General features: G+C 67.8%; 1 protein-coding gene across 1 annotated transcript in view; it reads right to left on the bottom strand.

Annotated features, from left to right (window-relative positions):
* Nucleotides 1-820: 820 nt before the first annotated feature.
* Nucleotides 821-17,838, bottom strand: part of KCNQ1 (potassium voltage-gated channel subfamily Q member 1) — a 340,175-nt gene continuing 323,157 nt past the window's right edge. Inside the window, exon 16 of the mRNA XM_069471839.1 lies at nucleotides 821-1,972. Coding sequence (XP_069327940.1) covers nucleotides 1,742-1,972 — 231 coding nt within the window. The 3' untranslated portion in view covers nucleotides 821-1,741. The remainder of the gene's footprint in view (nucleotides 1,973-17,838) is intronic.

Here is a 17,838-nt window from a genome sequence, read left to right as displayed (position 1 = left end):
GCAGCCTCAAGGACTGGGCAGCTGTGTGGTGTGTGGGCACAGCAGACGAACCCCCATCCCGGCCGAGGGTCTGTCCTGTGAGCTTGGGCAGCGTTTCCGTCTGCAGGAGGGAGGGCCATGCACAGAGCCACCATGCAGGGCGAGGCTGGGTGGCTGGTGCCCGCCTGGCATGTGCCCCCGCGCAGGGCACTGGACAGGCTCAGGAGCATCGCGCTACTGACGGGGAAGTAGAGGCCCCAGGAGCCCCAGCCCTTCCTGGCACTGTACCCCCCAGCGCCCAGGCCTCAGGGACCTGGGGGGTGGGCCTGGCCTGGGGGGCCACGGAGAGGCTGAGTCTGTCCCTGGGGGTCGCTGCCCAGCACCACACCCCACCGGGGCCCCCCTGCCCCAGGGCTGCCGGGTCTGCAGGAGACAGGACACTGTGACCACGCACTGTAGCCAGGGCCACACCAGGGAAGTCCTGAGGCCACCAGAGCCCCAACCAGGAGGGACATGGAGCTGGGCTGGCGCCTCTGCTGGCCTCTTGCAGCCCCTCTGACCTCTGTGAATCCTGGCCCACTCCTGAGAGCGCGGACAAGCAGCTTCTGCTTGGTGGCCGCCTGCACCCAGGGGTCCTGTCCACGAGGGGTTCCTGGGGGTCGGGATGCTCCGGGCAGGGCCTCTGAGGGAGGGAGCTGGTCCGAGGAGAAGCGGGCAGGGAGGGCAGAGGCCCCGGGCTGTCCCGAAGATGGGGTTGGTGCCCAGCACTCAAGGCAAGACTAGCACCGAGACCAACCTGTGATTCTCCGTGTTTATTAGGACAAGGCTGTACGATTAAGAACCAAAATCACACCGTGAAACTCCCTAAAACACAGATTCCAAATCACCACGAATTACTGGTTTCTATGAGACATAATGCCCAGAAGGAACCCTGTTCTGCGTAGACACTGTGACTCCTCTCCGCTCGGCAGCTGGCCGGGGTGGGTGGGGACGCAGTGTCCCCGTGTGTCTGTCCAGCTGCTCGGAGGGGGAACTGGAGCTGGGGGCTGCACACCTAGCGGGGCTCAGAGACCCTGCTTCCCAGCATGGGGAGGAGCTGCCAGTCCAAAGCAGGCAGGTGGACACCCTTCACTCTGACACGCCCTGGGGCAGAGTGGTGGCCTGTCCCTCACTGGGACCTGTGGCCTCAGGGGCAGCCCCGCAGTCCCCTGCTCATGGGGTCAGCGTCTCTCGAGAGCAGGGAGCCACGGCCCTCTGAGCGGCTCCCTGACATTGATCGTAGCCGCACTTTAGTCGGCTTGGGCTGGGCCTGGATTTGAGGACAGCCCCTGTCCCTGTGTCCTCTCGGGAAGCCCCAGGCCCCGCAGGGTCGGCCTGCTCTCAGCCTGTGCTGCTTCCTGACCAGACACGGGCTGGGCTGGGCCCCTGGATGCCGGGCCCCGGGGGGCCAGCCTGAAGCCCCCACTGCGTCCCGACCACCATGCAGCCATGTCATCCTCAGGATGTGGGGACTGGGCGCTAGGGGTGACAGCTCAGACCTGAGAGGGGCACCCCACCCAGCCAACTTCTAGTACCCCCCAGCCAGGAAGAGGTGGCCTTCGTGGACCCCCAAGCTCAGGCTGTGCCAGACAGCGTGGCCCACGGGGGTCCGGGGCCTTGGACAGTGGGGCAGTTCTCTCTGGGCCCTCCAGGAGGTGGCCGTGGCCAGGTGGGTGCCCCCTGCCGAGAGGGCCGCCCCTCTCAGCCCCCCGCCAAGCCTCCATCAGGACCCCTCGTCGGGGCCCCTCTGGGGCACGGTCAGCTGCTCGTAGGTCGGGAGGGAGCCGCTGGGCAGGAAGAGCTCGGGGTTGATGGTGGCGCCGCTGCCGCAGGGCTGGACTGCTGGGGCCCCGCCCCCGCCAGGGGCCCCGCCCGGGGAGCCGCCGCGGTGCAGGGAGAGCAGCTGGTGAAGCATGTCGGTGATGAGCACCAGCCTCTGGTCCAGCTGCGTCACCTGCAGGGACAAAAGCAGGTGTGAGCTGGTGGTGGGAGGCGGCCCAGGTGTGCAGACGGCCCCGGGCCTGCGCTGGGGGGGGGGGCTGGGGAAGGGGAGTGTGGTGGCACCCGTGTGTGCACCCGTGTGCCTGTGGTCACACCTGTGTGCACACTGCGCATACCTGTGCCCACTGGGGCATGTGGCCTGTGTGCCGAGTCCCTGTGTGTGTCCACACGTGTGCAGACCCTGGGTGGGGAGAGCTCCTCTCCTCCTTGACCCTCAGCCCCCGGCCTGGTGGCTGGAGGTTCGTCGGCAGCACCCCCAGGCCTGCTGCCCACCGTGGCCTCTGGCCAGGCCTTCCAGGTGGCCTCAGGCGTGGCAGGGTCTGCACCAGGGACCGGGCCGGCAGGGTCAGGTTTACGGCAACCTTCGGCTTCCTGGGGCCAGGCCTGGGGGACTTCGGGGTGAGGCGCCAAGGGAGGCCAGGGCTGCGTGTGGCCCGAGCAGGGGTGGAGTGTGGTGGGGCTGGCAGTGGGAAGGCGAAGCAGGCGCTCCTGCTGGGACCCCCAGGCACCACTCCCCTGACCTGGCAGGGACACCACCATCTCCCCAGACCCCGTCTGCACTGGCTTCCGCGGGCGGGGAAGCGCCCGGAGCACCCTCCCAGGCCAGCCACGCGGCCCCACCTCGCGTTCATCAAGGGCCGGTTCTGTGCTAAGCCACGTGCCGGGGTGGCTGCTGTGCGGGGCTGGCAGGGAGGCAGAGGCAGGACAGGCCCTGAGACACGTGGCGCAGGGTAGGTGCTCCACGGAGGCCACGTGGTGGCTGCGCCGTCAACAGAGAAGCCCCAGATAGGCTGAGAGCTCCTGGGAAGGACTGGGCCGCTGGGGAGGGGCTGAAACCAGGCCTGGGAGGGAAGTGGAGGCAGGGCCCACGCCGGGGCAGGGAGAGCAGGGAGGGAGTCCAGGTTGGGGACCGTCCCCCAGGAGGGTGGGCCAGGAGGAGGTGCCCAGCCAGTGAGGGGGTCTGGGAAGAATGCGCAGCTCGGATGGCGGCCACAGGGGACGATCCTTCAGCCAGCAGCGTCCCTCGGGTGGTCCCTGAGGGTGCTGTGTCCAAGAGTGATGTAGACGCTACTGCCACCCCACAGGTCCCTGGAGCACTGGAAAAGCCCGAAAGCAGGCGGCCAGGTCTGTGCGCTGGGCAGAACGGCGGAGCTGCCTGGGCGAGAACGCGGCTTCTGGGGGAAGCCACACGGACGACTCGGCCAGGTGTCAGCCGCCGGCCGTGGCCACCCGATCACAGGGACACGCACCATGGTGCAGGACGCCCGTGCCCCAGGCTGCCCAGGGTGGGCCCACCCGGACCCCACTGCTGACCGGCCAGACGGGCAGGGTGGCCGGGCTGGAGCTGGGGGTCGTCTGGCGGGGAGACGGCTCCAGGGAAGACGCTGTAGGGGCGGTGGGCACATCCCGTGGGCATATCCCCTGCTGGCTGGAGGCGGAGCAACCCGTTTGCCAGGTTCCCGGGCAGGTCCCGGCCAGCCCAAAGGACGGTGCTGTGGTCAGCAGCCCCCCTCCCACCGCGGAGGCCGGGCAGAGGGGAGGGGAAGGGAGAGGTGGCCGGGCAGGGCAGAGTCAAGGGGTGCCGTCTCCCCCGAGTGGGGCCAGAATGCCTGTCCCAGCAGCCCAGGAGGGCGAGGTGGGCACCCTCTACCTGGGAGGCAGGGCCTTTGCCCTTCCTGGACCCCAGGGGACCCACCTCCACAGCCCCAGTGGTGGCAGCTGTAGGTTGAGGCTCCCTGGCTCCCTGCCTGCCCCTGTCTTCCAGGTGTCCGGGGCTAAGTCTGAGACCCACCCATCCTGGGACCAGGGGTGGCTGCACGCCTGGGGCCCGATAGCCCAGGCCACGGGCGTTCCAATCTTCCATTTTCCCAGACAAACCTGCTGTGGAAGCCCGGGCTGTACGGGAGAGGGGTGCAGGTGTCTGCGGTTTGGCCCAGGTAGGGGCCTGGGGCCCTCGCTCAGCTCCCCCACCCAGGTGCCTGCCAACACGTTAGCTCCCTGCAGAGCCGTTTGGGGACCACCCAAGAGGCCTCTACCACCCCCCCCCCCCACAGATGCAGACACTGAGGCCAGGAGAAGAAGGGCCTTGGTCAGGGTCACCGGCTGGGACTGCTGTGGCTGTCATCTTGCCCCCTGTGGCCCCGCACCCCAGGGCTCCATGCTGGGACCCTGGTGCTGCCATGAGGGGACAGCCCAGCCCCTCTGTCCCCTGCACACTGGACCCCAGTGGGCCCTGCTGCCTGCAGGGCCAGGACCCTCAGTCCCGCTGCCTGCTCATGCCCTGGGGGGCCATGGAGGTCACCCAGGCTTCAGGGTCCACATGGGGAAACTGAGGCCTGGGGACCTACAAGTACGTGGCAGATGGAAGCTGCAGCTGGGCTTGACCTCTGGGGTCACCAGCTGCTTGCGCCCGGGTGCCGGTAGGGTTGAACGCGACTGGTCCCACGTGGCTTAACGTCACTGTAACTGTGATTGGCTGTCGATTGGTTCGGCATTAATGAAAGCACTGAATACATCACAGACAGTTTGTGGTTCCATGAATTTTCACTTTCCGGTGCTGGAACATCTGTGAAGCCCACATGTGCTGAGGGGCTTGCAGACCTTTGTCGGGAATTCCTGGGTAAAGAAGCCGGGGTGGCTGCCTACAGGTGGGGCCTAGGGCCGTGGGTGTGGTGGGGAAGGGCCCAGTTGTGAGCCACCTGGGGTGACACTCCTGGCGGGGAGGCCAGCACCAGCCCCTGCCCTGCTCTGGCTGGTCCCCAAGCTCGTCCTGGCTGCTGCCCATGGCCACTGGGGATGTGAGGGGCTCATGGGGGTCGCTGGGTCTGAGGACATGCTCCCTTTAGCCAGGCTGCTGGAGGCAGAGGCCCGGGGCGAGCTGGGTGTGGGCCAGGATCCCGGAGCAGCCCAGGGCCTGGTGTGGCCCCGTCCTCCTCACTCCGGAGGGCAAGTCTGGGGAGGACGGGAGAGAAGGTGTGTGATGGGGGCCTCTGACCAAATGGGCAACTCCAAAGCCTGTGGCCACGGTTGGTGTCCTCCTGGTCACCCTAGGTCCTCCCGGACCCTCCCGGCTCCTCCTCAGCCTCGGCCTTGGCGCTGGCCACAGCGTGTCTCGCAGAGACGTCCTGAGGTCGTCCCGCCCCACTTCCGCCCTTCGTGCTCTGAGCACCGAGTGCCTGTACCTCGAGCCTGGGTTTGGTTTTGGGGGTGACAGGTGCCTGAAGGGTACCCCCACCGGCGAGAGTGTGGCCCTGGCCAGAGCCCCCCCGCAGGGAGGCCCGTCTGGCAGGTGCCCAGGGGTGGAGCCGCCGTCCTCAGGGGAAGGCAGTGCCCACGCCAGGCACTGGGGCAGGCTCCCCAAGAGCCGCCGGGACAGATCTATTTTGGGGATCTCGGATCTCGCCGTTATTTGCAATTTGATAGTGATCACGAGGGCAAGGCAAACAAAAGCTGCTTTGTGCCCTGCCCGACTCACCAAATTAATAACCATAAGAGACTCGTGCAGCCCTTGAAGAGAGAAAAGCAATTAGAATAACAGCTCGTTAGAGAGCCCCGGGCACGGTGATCACACCAAGGCAACGGGCATTCCTGTTTGATGTGGTTATAAATTTGTTTTCAAAAGGAAATCTTGAAAAAGAGTCTTTCAAAGGAAATTTTTGCAGAACCTGCCCAGCCTTGATCCCTGCCCGGGGCCGGCAGAGGACCGGCCTGGTGGATGCCTGGGGCTGTCTCGGCCCAGCTGGCCAGAGACAGGCGGGAGAGCCGGGCACACCAGGGCCTGGCTTGGGAGGGGACCCCACGATCTGCCCGCTGGAGCTCCCTGGGGCACCCTGTTAGTGCCTACAGGCAGGGTGGGCTTCCTCTCGGGACAGCCCAGGGCCCTCTGCATGGTCACAGGGCAAAGGTCACTTCGGCTGTCCTGTCGGCCCTGAGGAACCAAGTTACTGGACGTTGTCAGGTGTGGGGCGGGCAGTACTCGCTGGTCTACACCAGGCGCTCACAGTCAGAAGCAGCCCCGGTTCCCACGGGGGCCACAGGCAGCTGGGGAGGGGGTGCAGGCGCGGGGTGGGGCACACGGAAGCCTGGCACCCAGCCAGCGCTGCCCTGGCTGTGATCACTCGGCAGAGAGCTGACCGGCGGCAGGTCACCATCGACCACGCCCTCGGACCCGTCCAGGCCACCTGCCTCCCCCGCCCTCCCTGGTGCCCGCCGCTCGCTCCCCCAGCCAGGCGGGGGTGGGGCAGGCGACCATGGGCACCAGCCCCCACGACAGCGGTGCTGAGGCCCCCAAAGCTGTCCAGCCTGGGCCTAATTTGCACAGGAGGAAAATGAGGCTTGATGACAGGAGGTGGCCTGCCCAGGGCCACCGGGGGACACCTGCTCACCTAGGCCCAGCAGGGCACAGTGGTGAGTTGGGGCAGAAACTGGGGGTTGGGGAGGGGCTCGTCCGTGTGCCCAGGGCTTACGTGTCTCACTCAACATCCTCTTAAGGGGCGGCCCCCCACTTCCTAGACCACAGGAGGAGACAGGGCAAGGGGGTGCAGGAGGCTGGCGTGCGTGGGCAGCGAGGCCATGCTGGGCTCACCGCCCCCTCCTGCCCTGGCTGTGGCCTGCGGTGCCCAAACAGCCACCTGCCACCCGCCCTCGTCGGCAACTGATGCCACAGAGGCCCGAGCAGGCCCCACATCCCCAGACGCAGCCTGGAGGGACGGCGTGAGCCCGCCTTCCCACGGCCCAGTCCCCGCCGCATCCTGTCCAGATGCAGCTCCCGTCTCGCTCCCAGGAGAAGCCCGGTCCCTCCTGTGGCTCCAAGGCCCCCAGACCACGCAGGTGCCGGCACGTGCCTGCCTCGGGCCTTTGTCCCTGCTGTTCCCCCTGCCGGCAGGTCACCCCTGCCCAGGTCTCACCAGCATCACCTGACCCGAGGCCATCTGCCTCCCTCTCTTGCGGCCCTGCCCGTCCTCCGTCCCCAGCCTTCTTTTCTCCAAGGCACCTGGCGTGGCCACGTCCACGTTCCTCACCTGTCTCTCCTGCCGGAAGTAGGCTGAGGGCCCTGGGCCCCCGCCCGGCAGCGGGGACCGGGTCCCTGTGGAGGGACCCAGGTGCTGTGGCATGGGCACGGCAGGTGCCCGGAGCCCCCAGGTGCCCCCAGCCTACAGGGCGGGCAGGAGACGGTGGGGCGGGCAGGAGGTCCCTGGCCCCGGGCTCCGCCTCCTCCGGGCTTGGGAACACCTGTCCCCAGGGCGAGAGCAGGGATAACACCCACAAATCACCCTCTCGCCAGGGCTCGCGGCGCGGGGCATGAGTGGAAATAGATCACAGCGTTTCATAACGTCATAATTTATGGTGGGAGCTGGTGTAATTGTGTTTATGACTTTGTTTTAGTGCTTCAGCTCTTGGAGAAGAATCCACCGTGTTTCTGGCTGCTGAGGTTTTACTGCCAGTCCCCGGGGCAGCTGCTCTGCTGGAACTTGCTGTCCCGCGGTCAGCCAGCCGGCGGTACCCAGCGAGCGGGAGAGACGGCTGCCTGGGTTCAGGTCCTGCCTCTGCCGCTTCCTGGCTGGGTGACCACGGGTAAGTCACTTTGCCTCTCTGAACCTCAACTTGCCCACCTGTAAATTGGGGACAATGGTCGTACGTCCCTCAGTAGGATGTCGCGAGCTTTGAGAATTCCTGGGAGCAGGCACAGGAACGGAGCCGGCACTCAGTGCATGGTAAGTCTCCAAGGACCACTGTGTCAGGGCGACTTGGGTGCGTGTGCAGCCAGCCTGAGGCTGAAGGAGGAGTGCGGTGTACGCTGGAGGTGCGCGCAGTGAGTGGGCCCGTGTGTGTGCACGCACATGTGCACGCCCATGGCTTTATGAGGGCGTGAGACACTGTGTGTGCAAGAACGCACGAACTGCCCTGGGTGTGACTTTACACGGCTCCCTTCACTTCCCACAAATTGTCTGCCTGGACCGCCAGGCCCCGGGGCCTTTGCACACGCCGTGGTGGTGAGCACTGCCCTCTTCCCACGGGTGCCTGGTGCTGCCGGACCAGGCAGCTTGGAGGTGAGCAGGGGGCCCCACAGGGTGGGGGCTCTGTTGGGTGCCAGGTGTCCTCTCCTAAGGGGGAGGCAGATGCCACCACCTCTGGGACCCCACGGTCACCAGCATGCCAGCCGTTCTGCCTGTCTGCCCGGGCAGCGTCCAGGCTGGGCACGAACCTCGGCCCAGAGAGGGGGGTGGTGTGGCAGCCACTTGTGCCTTGGCCCTGGGACTGGCGCCCGTGTGGGCCTGGTGGGCTGGCACTTTGCTGAGCGGGTGGGTCTGCTCAGAGGCTGCAGACCAAGAGCCTTGTCCTAGTGACTTTCCCTTGTGTCCCTCGCTGCCCTGGCTGCTGCGTAGCCAGAGGTGGCCACACTGCAGCAGGGGACCTGAGCCACCACAAGTGGTCAGACCCTCGGCAGGGTGCTGGGCACAGAATGACCAGTGGCTGAAGGCCTGGTCAGTGCCGTCCCCGAGACCCTTCCTGGAGCCTGCCAGTGGCTGGCTGGCCATCGCCCACAAGCCCGCAGGGGCGCAGGCTGCTCCCTCTGCGAGAGCTCCCGGATGGGAAGACCCTTCCCCCGGCCCCACAGACACGCTCTGGCCAGTCCCTGCCCACTGGCAGACCTGGGCCCCGGGGGGCCTCCCCAGCGCCATGTTCCAGGCTGACTGCAGAAGGGGTCTTGGGACCCCCACGGCCCACCTTGCCCCTCCACTGGCACCTGGTCCCCAGCTCTAGGCTCATCTCTCTGCTCTCCCCAGGGCTCCAGGTCCCTGTCTCCAGGCACGGGGGTCAACAGCACCTCGGCTCAGAGGTCCCAGTGGGACTGGATCCCCCCAGGCCTGCCCCGATCCCGTCCTCCCGTCTCAGGAAATGGCACCGACGTCCACACGGCACGACCAACGGCCCAGGCTCCCCGGCGCTCACGTCACGTCCCGCACCCTGGGGGGCTTGTGGCTCTCTGCAGCACACGCTCGGAATCCAGCCCCCAACACGCCCACCCAGGCCAGCGGCCTCCTCTGCCTGGGCTGCCACAGCCACCTGTCACAGGCACGCCGGGTCCCTCCCACGGCTCCCCATGGCTCCAGGCAGCAGCTGAGCTGAGCTTCCCTCTGAGCCGCCTCCCCCTGCACCGCCAGGAGAATCCAGCCCCCACGAGTCCCCTGTGGTGTTGCCTCCACCCGCCCCTCAGGCCGTCCTCCCCACCCCCTTCTCTCAGGCCCTGGGTGTACCTGTCCCCATCCTGCCCCAGGGCCTTTGCACTCGCTGTCCCTCTGCCTGGGAAACTGTCCTCCCCACTTTGTATAAGCTCAGCTCAGATCCAGGGCGGCCTCCCGGCCCTCTGGCTGATGTGCCTCCTCCTCGCCCCAGTGCTCCCTGGAGCCCTCCCCGCACCCGAAACGTCCTGGTCTGTCGTTCTCCTTGCCTGGCGGCCCCTCCTGAGGCCAGACTCTGCGCCGTCTGCCCCGCAGTCTCCCGGTGCCTAGGACCCGGCAGGCCTCAGTAGACACATGTGGGCCAGAGTTGGTGCTTCACCCATCTTTGCTGAGTCAGTCCCCGAGGCCCTGGCGGTTCCGGGCCCCGCGGGGGTGGGTGGGGGGCGGGGGACGCAGCGGCCAGGGCTGGCACCCCGGCCGGCCCCTTCACTGCACTGATTTGTCAGGACTCTCCGTGTGCCCAGCAAGTCTGACCTTCGACATGAGCACTGCAAACGTTTTCCCGAGTGTGCTGTTTGCCTTGCGAATGGATCTGTGCTGCTGCCGCTGTGTGCTGCGGGCTTTGCTTCCCACTTCTTCGTGCAGTCAAGCTGCCCATTTTCTCCTTTACGGCTCCTAACTCTACGCGTGCTCGGAGCGGCCCCCCCATTTCCAGTGCTCGGATATTTTCTCCCATAATTTTTTGATTTGTATTTTACCCTCAAACCTGCGACTCGTGCGGGCTCAATGCTGGCCCGCGGCGGTCACCCGCCGATGGCCCCCCGTTTCCTCAGGGCTCTGCCTTCCCCTCGTTGCGTCAGAATCTCCGCCGGATGTGCAGCCGGCCCTGAACTTACACGTGGCTTCTCCTCCACCCCTCGGACGGCAAGACCGAGCCGTCCCCCCAGCCCTCGCGCGCGGACAGGACAGGGCCCGCGTGACGAGCAGCGAGTACGTCTCCTCGTCCTCAGGCCCTCTCAGGCCGTCTCTGCTCCGACTGCGCTGCACGCATACGGCGTGTGGCACATGCAGCGTGTGCCAGTGGGCGCTTTGTGTCACCCGCAGGCTCCCTGGCACCAGCGGGCTGTTACCGTCGCCCAGTCTCCTGGGGTCAGAAGCTACGCGTGGATTTTGGCTGCGTGGGGCCGGCACGCCCAAGCCCCGGGGGCTCAGTGTCAGCCGTGCCACGTTCCCCACGTGTCTTCACCTGCTTTGGGGTCTGCACAGAACGGCTGCCACGGGCGCTCTTGTCCCCGCCGTGGCGGGGCAGGCAGGGCCTTCCTTTCTGGGGTCAGAGACAGCAGCGGCTCTCAGGGAGGTGGCCGGGGAGCCACAGCCAGCGCCTGGCCTGGGCGACCTCGCCACGGCCACTCCCGCCTCCCCAGTCGAGACCTGCTCAGCGCTGGAGGACCCTGCCTTGCCCTCTGAGCAAAAGACAAAGTCCTCACTCTGCTGTGGGGGCCGTGGCCCCGCTGCCACCCCTCCCCCCACCGGGGGCGGGGGCCGCTCCCTCCCCCTTTCCTGCGGGAACGCCCTCCCCCTTGTCCACCTCTGTGGGGTGTGTGCCGTGTTCACGGAGGTGCCAGCCGATGCCCTGGAGCTGGTGCCACCGACTCCACCGTCCTGGACACTTAGCCGAGGACGCTCGCACCCACAGCCTCACCGAGCCCCGCCATGGCAACCTCAGGGTGGGGTCAGAGGTTATGGAGGGGCTCAGTGGCAGAGTTGGGGGCCCGTGAGCACACAGCTACCTGGGTGGCACAGAGACCCTTTGCCCTCCTCCGCTGGGGGGGCCCAGAGCACAGAGGCCAGGGCTGCCTTGCTACCTGGCAGCTGGGCGGGGTGGGGCAGACCCAGGCCTGGGAGGGAGCTCCAGCCTCCCCAGCCGACTGGCCAGTCCCCAGGCGGCCGCAGCAGTGTCGGGCCTGCAAGGAGCTGGCCGGGCGGTGCCGGGTCTGAGGGCAGCTGCCCACCTCGAGCAGCCCCGGGCCCGCTGGTTCTGCCGGCCTGCTTGGGGCGGGCGAGCGGGAGAGCGGGGGCTGGGAAAGGCCTGGAAGCTGAGAGGCGGTGTTTGTGTTGGCCGCAGGCAAAGGCCTCACCTGGCCCGGGTCCTCCTCCTGCGCTGCCCCTCTGACGAGCCACGGAGTCCCGGAAGCCGGGGGGCGGGGGGGACGCCAGGCAGAACACTCTGTCCCCGGGGGCCAGCGAGTGCTCCGCGGCCTCAGCCAAACCCCAGGCCTGGCGGTGATGCCGGCCCCGCCACGGTGGCAGGGGGGCCGAGGCTGCCCGGAGGCTCCTGTCATCGCTCCAGCTTTGCCCACAGGGGCCCTGCCGCTGGCTGCTCTCCGGCCAGGCCCAGCTGCCCCTGTACCCCCCACCTGGGGGCCTCAGCCAGGGACGGGACAGGTCACGTGCCGAAGGCACCAGCCCCAGCGTCCCCCGTCCTCTCGCTGTCCCTGGAAGACCACAAGCAGAACCTGCTGCTGCTTCGGGGCCAAAGACCCCCGTCCTCACCTCCTTCCCTCCATTCTGGACAGAGCCAGCCCTGCCCCCACCACCAGAGAGTCCAGGCTCGTCCCCCTGCCCCACGCCGGCACCCAGCTCCACCCTGCTGCTCTGAGCCCACCCAGCCCACCCGCACGTGTCTATCCGTCCACCCACTGTCCGTTTACTCGTCCGCTTAACTGACATCGGCCCTCGTGGCTCCCTCAGGGCTCCCCACGCTGGCCCCCAAGTCTGACCGAGGCCTAAGTGTCTAGGCTGCCCCCTGCCCCTGCTGTTGGCTTTTGGCATGGCGCTGACGGTCCTTGGACACACTCCCCCAGGTATGTAGGTACGTAATGGGCACGGGGACTCTTCGCACCTGTCGCCCCCCGCCCCCCCGCCAATGCGCATGAGCCCCACGGGCCCCGTCTGGTTTCTTCAAGTAGGCTGCACACCTGGAACGGCACCTGGCGCATAGTAGGTGCACCCCAGCTATCCCTGAACGTGGCCTGGACGTTTCTCGCCAGCCCCTCAATCGGTCCAAGTTGGCAACATTTTTCTCCAAAACGACAGCAGTTGCCCCGGCGCCGTGGGCCCTGCGATCCCTTCTCCTCCCTGCAGCCAGAGAAAGCATTCGTATCTGCCGACCTGGTCATGCCAGCCCCCCACCTTGCATGAGGACCCTGAGAGGTCTCCCTAATGTCCTCGACCTTGGCCCCCCTGGGCCACTGTCCTCTTCACCCTTGCCCTGGCTTCCTCTCCTCCCTTCCTGCCGCAGGACCTTTGTACAAGCCCGCTGGCTTCCTGGGGCACCGGCAGGCCCTGGGGTGAGGGTCTCCTTGGCCAGCCCCCGCCCCCACTCCGAGTTTTGCTGTCATCCCCCTCCCGCTCTCCTTCCAGGCCCTGCGGTTTCAAACATCTGCTCCTGAAAGTGGGGACTCTTCCGGGTCAACAGTGGTTCAAAGGCCCCATCCTCGCTGTGCGTCCCTTCTTAGCACAGGGCAGCTGGGGGCGCATGCCGGGTCGCGCCTGAGAATGGAGGCTTGTGTGCGGGGCTGGCCCTCTGGGGGCAGGTCTGGCTCCCTCGTACAGCTCCGTGGGCCTGCGGGGAGGGGTCTGGGGACGTGTCGCCCAGCTCCCTGGGCACCTGGGAGCTGCCTCTGACCACTCCCCGGGTCCCCGGCGTCAGCCTCCCCACAGCCAGCCGCGTTTCCTCCCCACGCCACCCTCACGCACCTGTGGACGTCTCCAGACGACACTGGAAGCAGCTTCCCAGGTGCTCCCTGACCTTGGCCACCCCTGAGCCTCTTCCTCAGACCCCAACCCCCCCCCCCACCTGCCCCACCTGCCCCACCTGCCGGGCCTGCCGCCCGAGGCGGTCGCACCTGCCCTGCGAGCCCCGAGCCCTCCGTCCCCTGCTGCACTGAGCATTTCACAGCCAGGCAGGGACGAGGTTTTGCACGACACAAGCGCACAGTGAGGACCTCCTCCCCCCCAGATACAGACGTTCAGAGAAGCCCCCGTTTCACCTGCCCTGCCTCACTGGTCCCGTCCCCGCCAGGCAGCCGTCCCAGGGATCTGGCGTTTCTCCTTCCAGAACCCACGCCCGCGATGCCGCGCCCGCCACCCGAGGCTCCGGCACACGTGGTAACATGACACGCGTGTGGCTGCCGGCCGGCTGTTTCCACTCAGCGCGGGTCCGAGGCTGCCTGTCGGCAGCGTCTGCTCCTCGGGGCGGGTGCGCAGCAGCCCCCGTGGGGGTCCCTGCTGGGGGTGGGGCAAGAGGCTGCACAGGCGACACCCTCCCCACATGTGCTGGTGCCTGGGGACGCTGGGGAGGGCACCCGCTCCAGGAAACGGGTGTTCTTGGTGGCAAGGCCGTCTCTGGGTGGTCTCACCACGTGGCTCCCTTGCCAGCCCCCACTGCCCTCTTCTGTCCCCCGGGGCTTGTGGTCAGGCCTTGACTGATGTCCCCTCCCCGCTCCTGGCTGAAGGTTCCCACCTTGATGGAAACACGCCAGGTCCTCCCAGGCACACGGCCCCTGGTTCTGCAGGGGGTGGGTCCTGCCCTGCGTCACCGATCCTACGCCGTTCCTCCCGCCCCTCTCCCAAAGCCCCTGCTTCAACCCAGGGTCACAGGACGACAGCTCCTTGCGTCTTGCGACCTACGCACCCCAGCGCCGTTCCTGCAGAGGCCAGCCTCTGGCCTCCTGGTCAGAGCTCCAGCCCTACACCTGGCAGCGTCCAAACCTCCCAGCCTCCTACTGAGGTCCTGGCCTCCATCCTCGGAACCCCGCGGGTCACTCCAGAGTGGCCTCCTCAGGGAGCTGTCCCTTCCCCCCCACCCAGCTCTGTGTGGTCTTAGCCCTGCCCCCTGTGTGCCCTAGACCCCAAGACCATAGGCCAAGCCCCAGTCAAGCACCCTCTCACTGTGTGTCTCCTGTCCCTACCCAGCTCGGCCACCCTCCCAGCCCGGATCTGGCCGTGTCCTCTCCAGCCCCAGGGCCTCTGTCATTCCCGGACACTCCAGGCTGGGCCTGCCGCAGGCCCTTTGCACCAGCTGTGTCTGCGAGGAAGGCTCTTCCCCCAGAGCCCTTAGCTGACCTCCTCTTCTCTAAGCATGTACTTCCTGTCTGCCTCCCCAGGCCCTCCCCAGCACCCTCGCTACAAAGGTGCCCCCGCCCTGGCGCACGGGCGGTGCTAACCTTTCTTGTTTCCTCTCTGTCCATGGCAGCCGGCCAGCGGCTTGCGGGCGGGAAGGAGCCGCGCCAGCGCCTGGTGCGCAGGGGGTGCTCGGTGAGTGGGTGCGGAGGTGAGTGGATAACGGTCACGGGGCCAGAACTGTCTAGAACTCTGTGGCCAGGGTGGCTGGCAGAGGGCTCGCCGCGCGTGTGCACACGTGTGCGCAGGGGTTTGGATGCTTCCGCTGGAGCCGCGCGGGGCCTGTGCTGGGCATGAGGACACCGGGAGCAGGGACGTGGAGCGGCATCTGGGTGGTGGCAGGGACTAGGGCCGCAGTGCCGGGGCACAGGGCGGCAACAGCCAGGTACCGCCAGCCGTCCTCAGTCCCGGGGGCGCCCTGCCTGCCCCCAGGGGCTGGGATGTCCAGTCTCACGGCCGTTCCCGCCTCGGCCCTGGCCTGGAGACAGCGGCCCCATGACTCAGCCGGCCGGGGCTGGGCTGCAGCTGCACCGGCCTAGATGGGCCGGCAGCCCCCGGCCCCCGGGCCCGTACCCAGGACAGGGCCTCTCGCCTTCCTCCCCCCACTTCCAGCTCCCGCCCCTAGGACAGGATTCCCTGAATTTGGCCCCCCTGAGGCTGGAGCCAGGTTGGAGGCCAGGCCTGGGGGCTCTGGGCTGGGGTCCCAGATCGGGGCTGGGTGGCCAGGCCTGGAATCTGGAATCCAGACCCTTTCCTGGCGTCTGAAAGCGCTTCGTGGAGAGGGAGACGTGGACAGACCTCGTGCTGAGGCTCAAACTCCCTCCCCAGAATCTGCTTTCCTGGGAAAGCTGAGAGGACCCTTCCCACTTCTGGGCTGAGCCCAGCCTTGCCTGGCATTCAAGGCCCAGCTGGGGGCTTGGGTGTCTCCCCCACTCGTGGACACTGGGCAGCCTCCCTCGTCTCTACTCACACCACCGTGGGGCGGGGAACTCGGTCCTCACAGCCGGGCCGCTCCCACACTCTGTGTCAGGGTGGCAGAGAAGACCTGGGAGACAGGCCCCCGGGGCTGGGCTGAGTGGGGCCGGCAGGATGTGACCGGGAGGCCCAGGATCGCACTTCTTTGGGCCCTCTGGCTGCTGGGAGCAGCGAGACCCACCACATGGCAGCCGCCTCGCCCGCAAACACGCTCCTGCATGGGGCCCCGTTCTCAGGGGTCCCAGTGATGTGCCTGAGCCCCCCTCCGCTCTGGCGTGCCCCACCCGCCTTCCCCTGGCAGGTCCCCTCGTCCTCTGCAGCTCAGCTGGGAGGGTCCGAGCTGCTCGCCCGTCACTACATCTGGGCGACTCCTCCGTGGTCTGCCCTGTCTGGACACTGGCCCTGAGGGAGCCGCGACACCACGCACCAAGCCACCACGCCACGCGCCAAGCCACCACGCCACGCGCCAAGCCACCATGCCACGCACCAAGATAAGACACCACGCGCCAAGCCGCCACACCATGCGCCAAGCCATGACGCCACACACCAAGATGCGACACCACGCACCAAGCCACCACGCCACGCGCCAAGCCACCACGCCACGTGCCAAGCCACCATGCCACGCACCAAGACAAGACACCACACACCAAGCCGCCACGCCACACGCCAAGCCGCCACGCCACGCACCAAGACAAGACACCACGCGGCGAGCCGCGATGGGGGCAGCAGGTGCTCACTGCCTGTCCCTGCACGAGCAGAGCAGTGCGGGCAGGGACAGGGGCCTCTGCCCATGCCTTCCCGGCGCCCAGCCCCTCGCAGAGCTCCTTGGGGCTAAGCGGGTGCTGCCGCCCCACCCCCACTGCTGAGCGGCTGTCGGGAAGGGGGTGCGGGGTGGGGGAGCAGGGTGGGCGGACAGGAAGTCGCCGGGGCTCCAGGCCAGGTCCTGCGCGCTCCAGCCCATCTGCGCATATTTGGCAGGTCCTGCTCCCCTCTGCTCCCAGGCCTGCCTGGACGGCCCCGGCGCCGGACATGCCAGCCCTCCCAGCTGCCTGGCTCACTGTCCCCACTGTGGCCTCTGTCCCACCCCAGGACACTTGCCCCTTCCCCGCTGCGGGGCCTCGCTCTCCTCCCAAGCAACCCTGCCGCTGGGGGGGCGCTGGGGGCGCTGGGGGTCTCTGCCCTTGCGATGGGCCCCCAGGTCCACGTGCCTGAGGCAGACTTGGGACATGACGGCCGTGCCCATGTGCCCACCCTGAAGGCCCAGACCCCATCGAGGTGGTCTGCAGAGAGGTTTCCCAGGGCTGCAGGCTCCGGGTGGGGGAGGGCTGGGTCTGGGGCCAGGTGGGGGGCTCAGCTGCAGACTGTGCCACCCCTGCCCCCTCCCAGGGGGGCGCCAGCCTCGTGGGAGGTGGAGACGGCGACTGCAGGTCAAGGGGGGGCCCTGGACAGGGAGAGACGGTGTCTGGACACAGGGGCGACCTTCAACCCCGGCCCCTGGGGCCCAGCCCTGGCTCTGGAAGTCAAGGCCCTCAGGGAAGAGGGGAGGGGCTGTGTCCCCTGCTCTGCTGCTGGGCCCCCTCGGGGCCTCTGCGGTGGCCCAGGGGCACTCACACGCACCCACTCAGCTCGTCCTCCCCACTACCGAGGGCCCGGGAGTCGTCCCCGCGGCCCTCCTGGCGCTGGAGCAGCCACGGACAGTGCTGTCCACCTCTCACCCCCGTGGCAGGCAGTGCAGCCTGCCCAGGGCAGGGGACAGTGGCCACAGCATGTCTTCCACCGGCAGGAGGAGCACGCTGGGGACGCTGTGGGGCCAGGTCAGGGTGGGAGGCGAAGGGCGGAGCCCCTGGGCCGAGCCCTGTCTGCCCGCCGCAGCCCAGCCAGGCCCTGCAGACGGGAGCGCCCGCTGCCCCCTGCCCACGCTCGCCCCTCGCCGTGGCCCCAGCCTGACTGGCATCTCCCCGGCCCTGGGCCCCCGCCTTGCTCCTCTACCCACCGCGGGTCATTCAGCGGCGACCTGTCGGGAACCCTCTGCAGACGAGCCAGGGCGGGGTGCAGGCCCCCGACAGCGGGGCTGCGCTGCTGTGGCCGACCCTGGCACGGAAAGACCCTGGTGTGGAGGACCCTGGCGTGGCGGGGTCATGCCCCCGCCCCAGCTTGCAGCAGGGGAGGCAGGCTGTGGGCAGATGTCCCAGAATGTCCACTGAGCGGGCACCTGTGGACATTTGTGGCTCATGTCACCCCCCCATGACCCTGTGAGCTCGGGACCCTTGTTGGCCCCAGTCCAACCTGGACACCCCCACTGAGCTCCCACCATCTCAGCAGCTCCTGAGCATGCAGGTGGCTGAGTGCACACCTGCTCCCGCGGCTCGAGCGTGGGCACCACCACCCCTGGGCTCACGACGCTCTGTGCCAGGCGGCCGTGCTTGTGGCACCGCTGGCCTTCGTAGGGGGCTTGTCCTTCGGGCGCGTCCATCAA

Source organism: Eulemur rufifrons, chromosome 6 (assembly GCF_041146395.1).
Source record: "Eulemur rufifrons isolate Redbay chromosome 6, OSU_ERuf_1, whole genome shotgun sequence".
Taxonomy (NCBI): domain Eukaryota; kingdom Metazoa; phylum Chordata; class Mammalia; order Primates; family Lemuridae; genus Eulemur; species Eulemur rufifrons.
The sequence above is the reverse complement of the archived record's forward strand: the minus strand, read 5'-3'. Positions and strand labels throughout refer to the sequence as shown.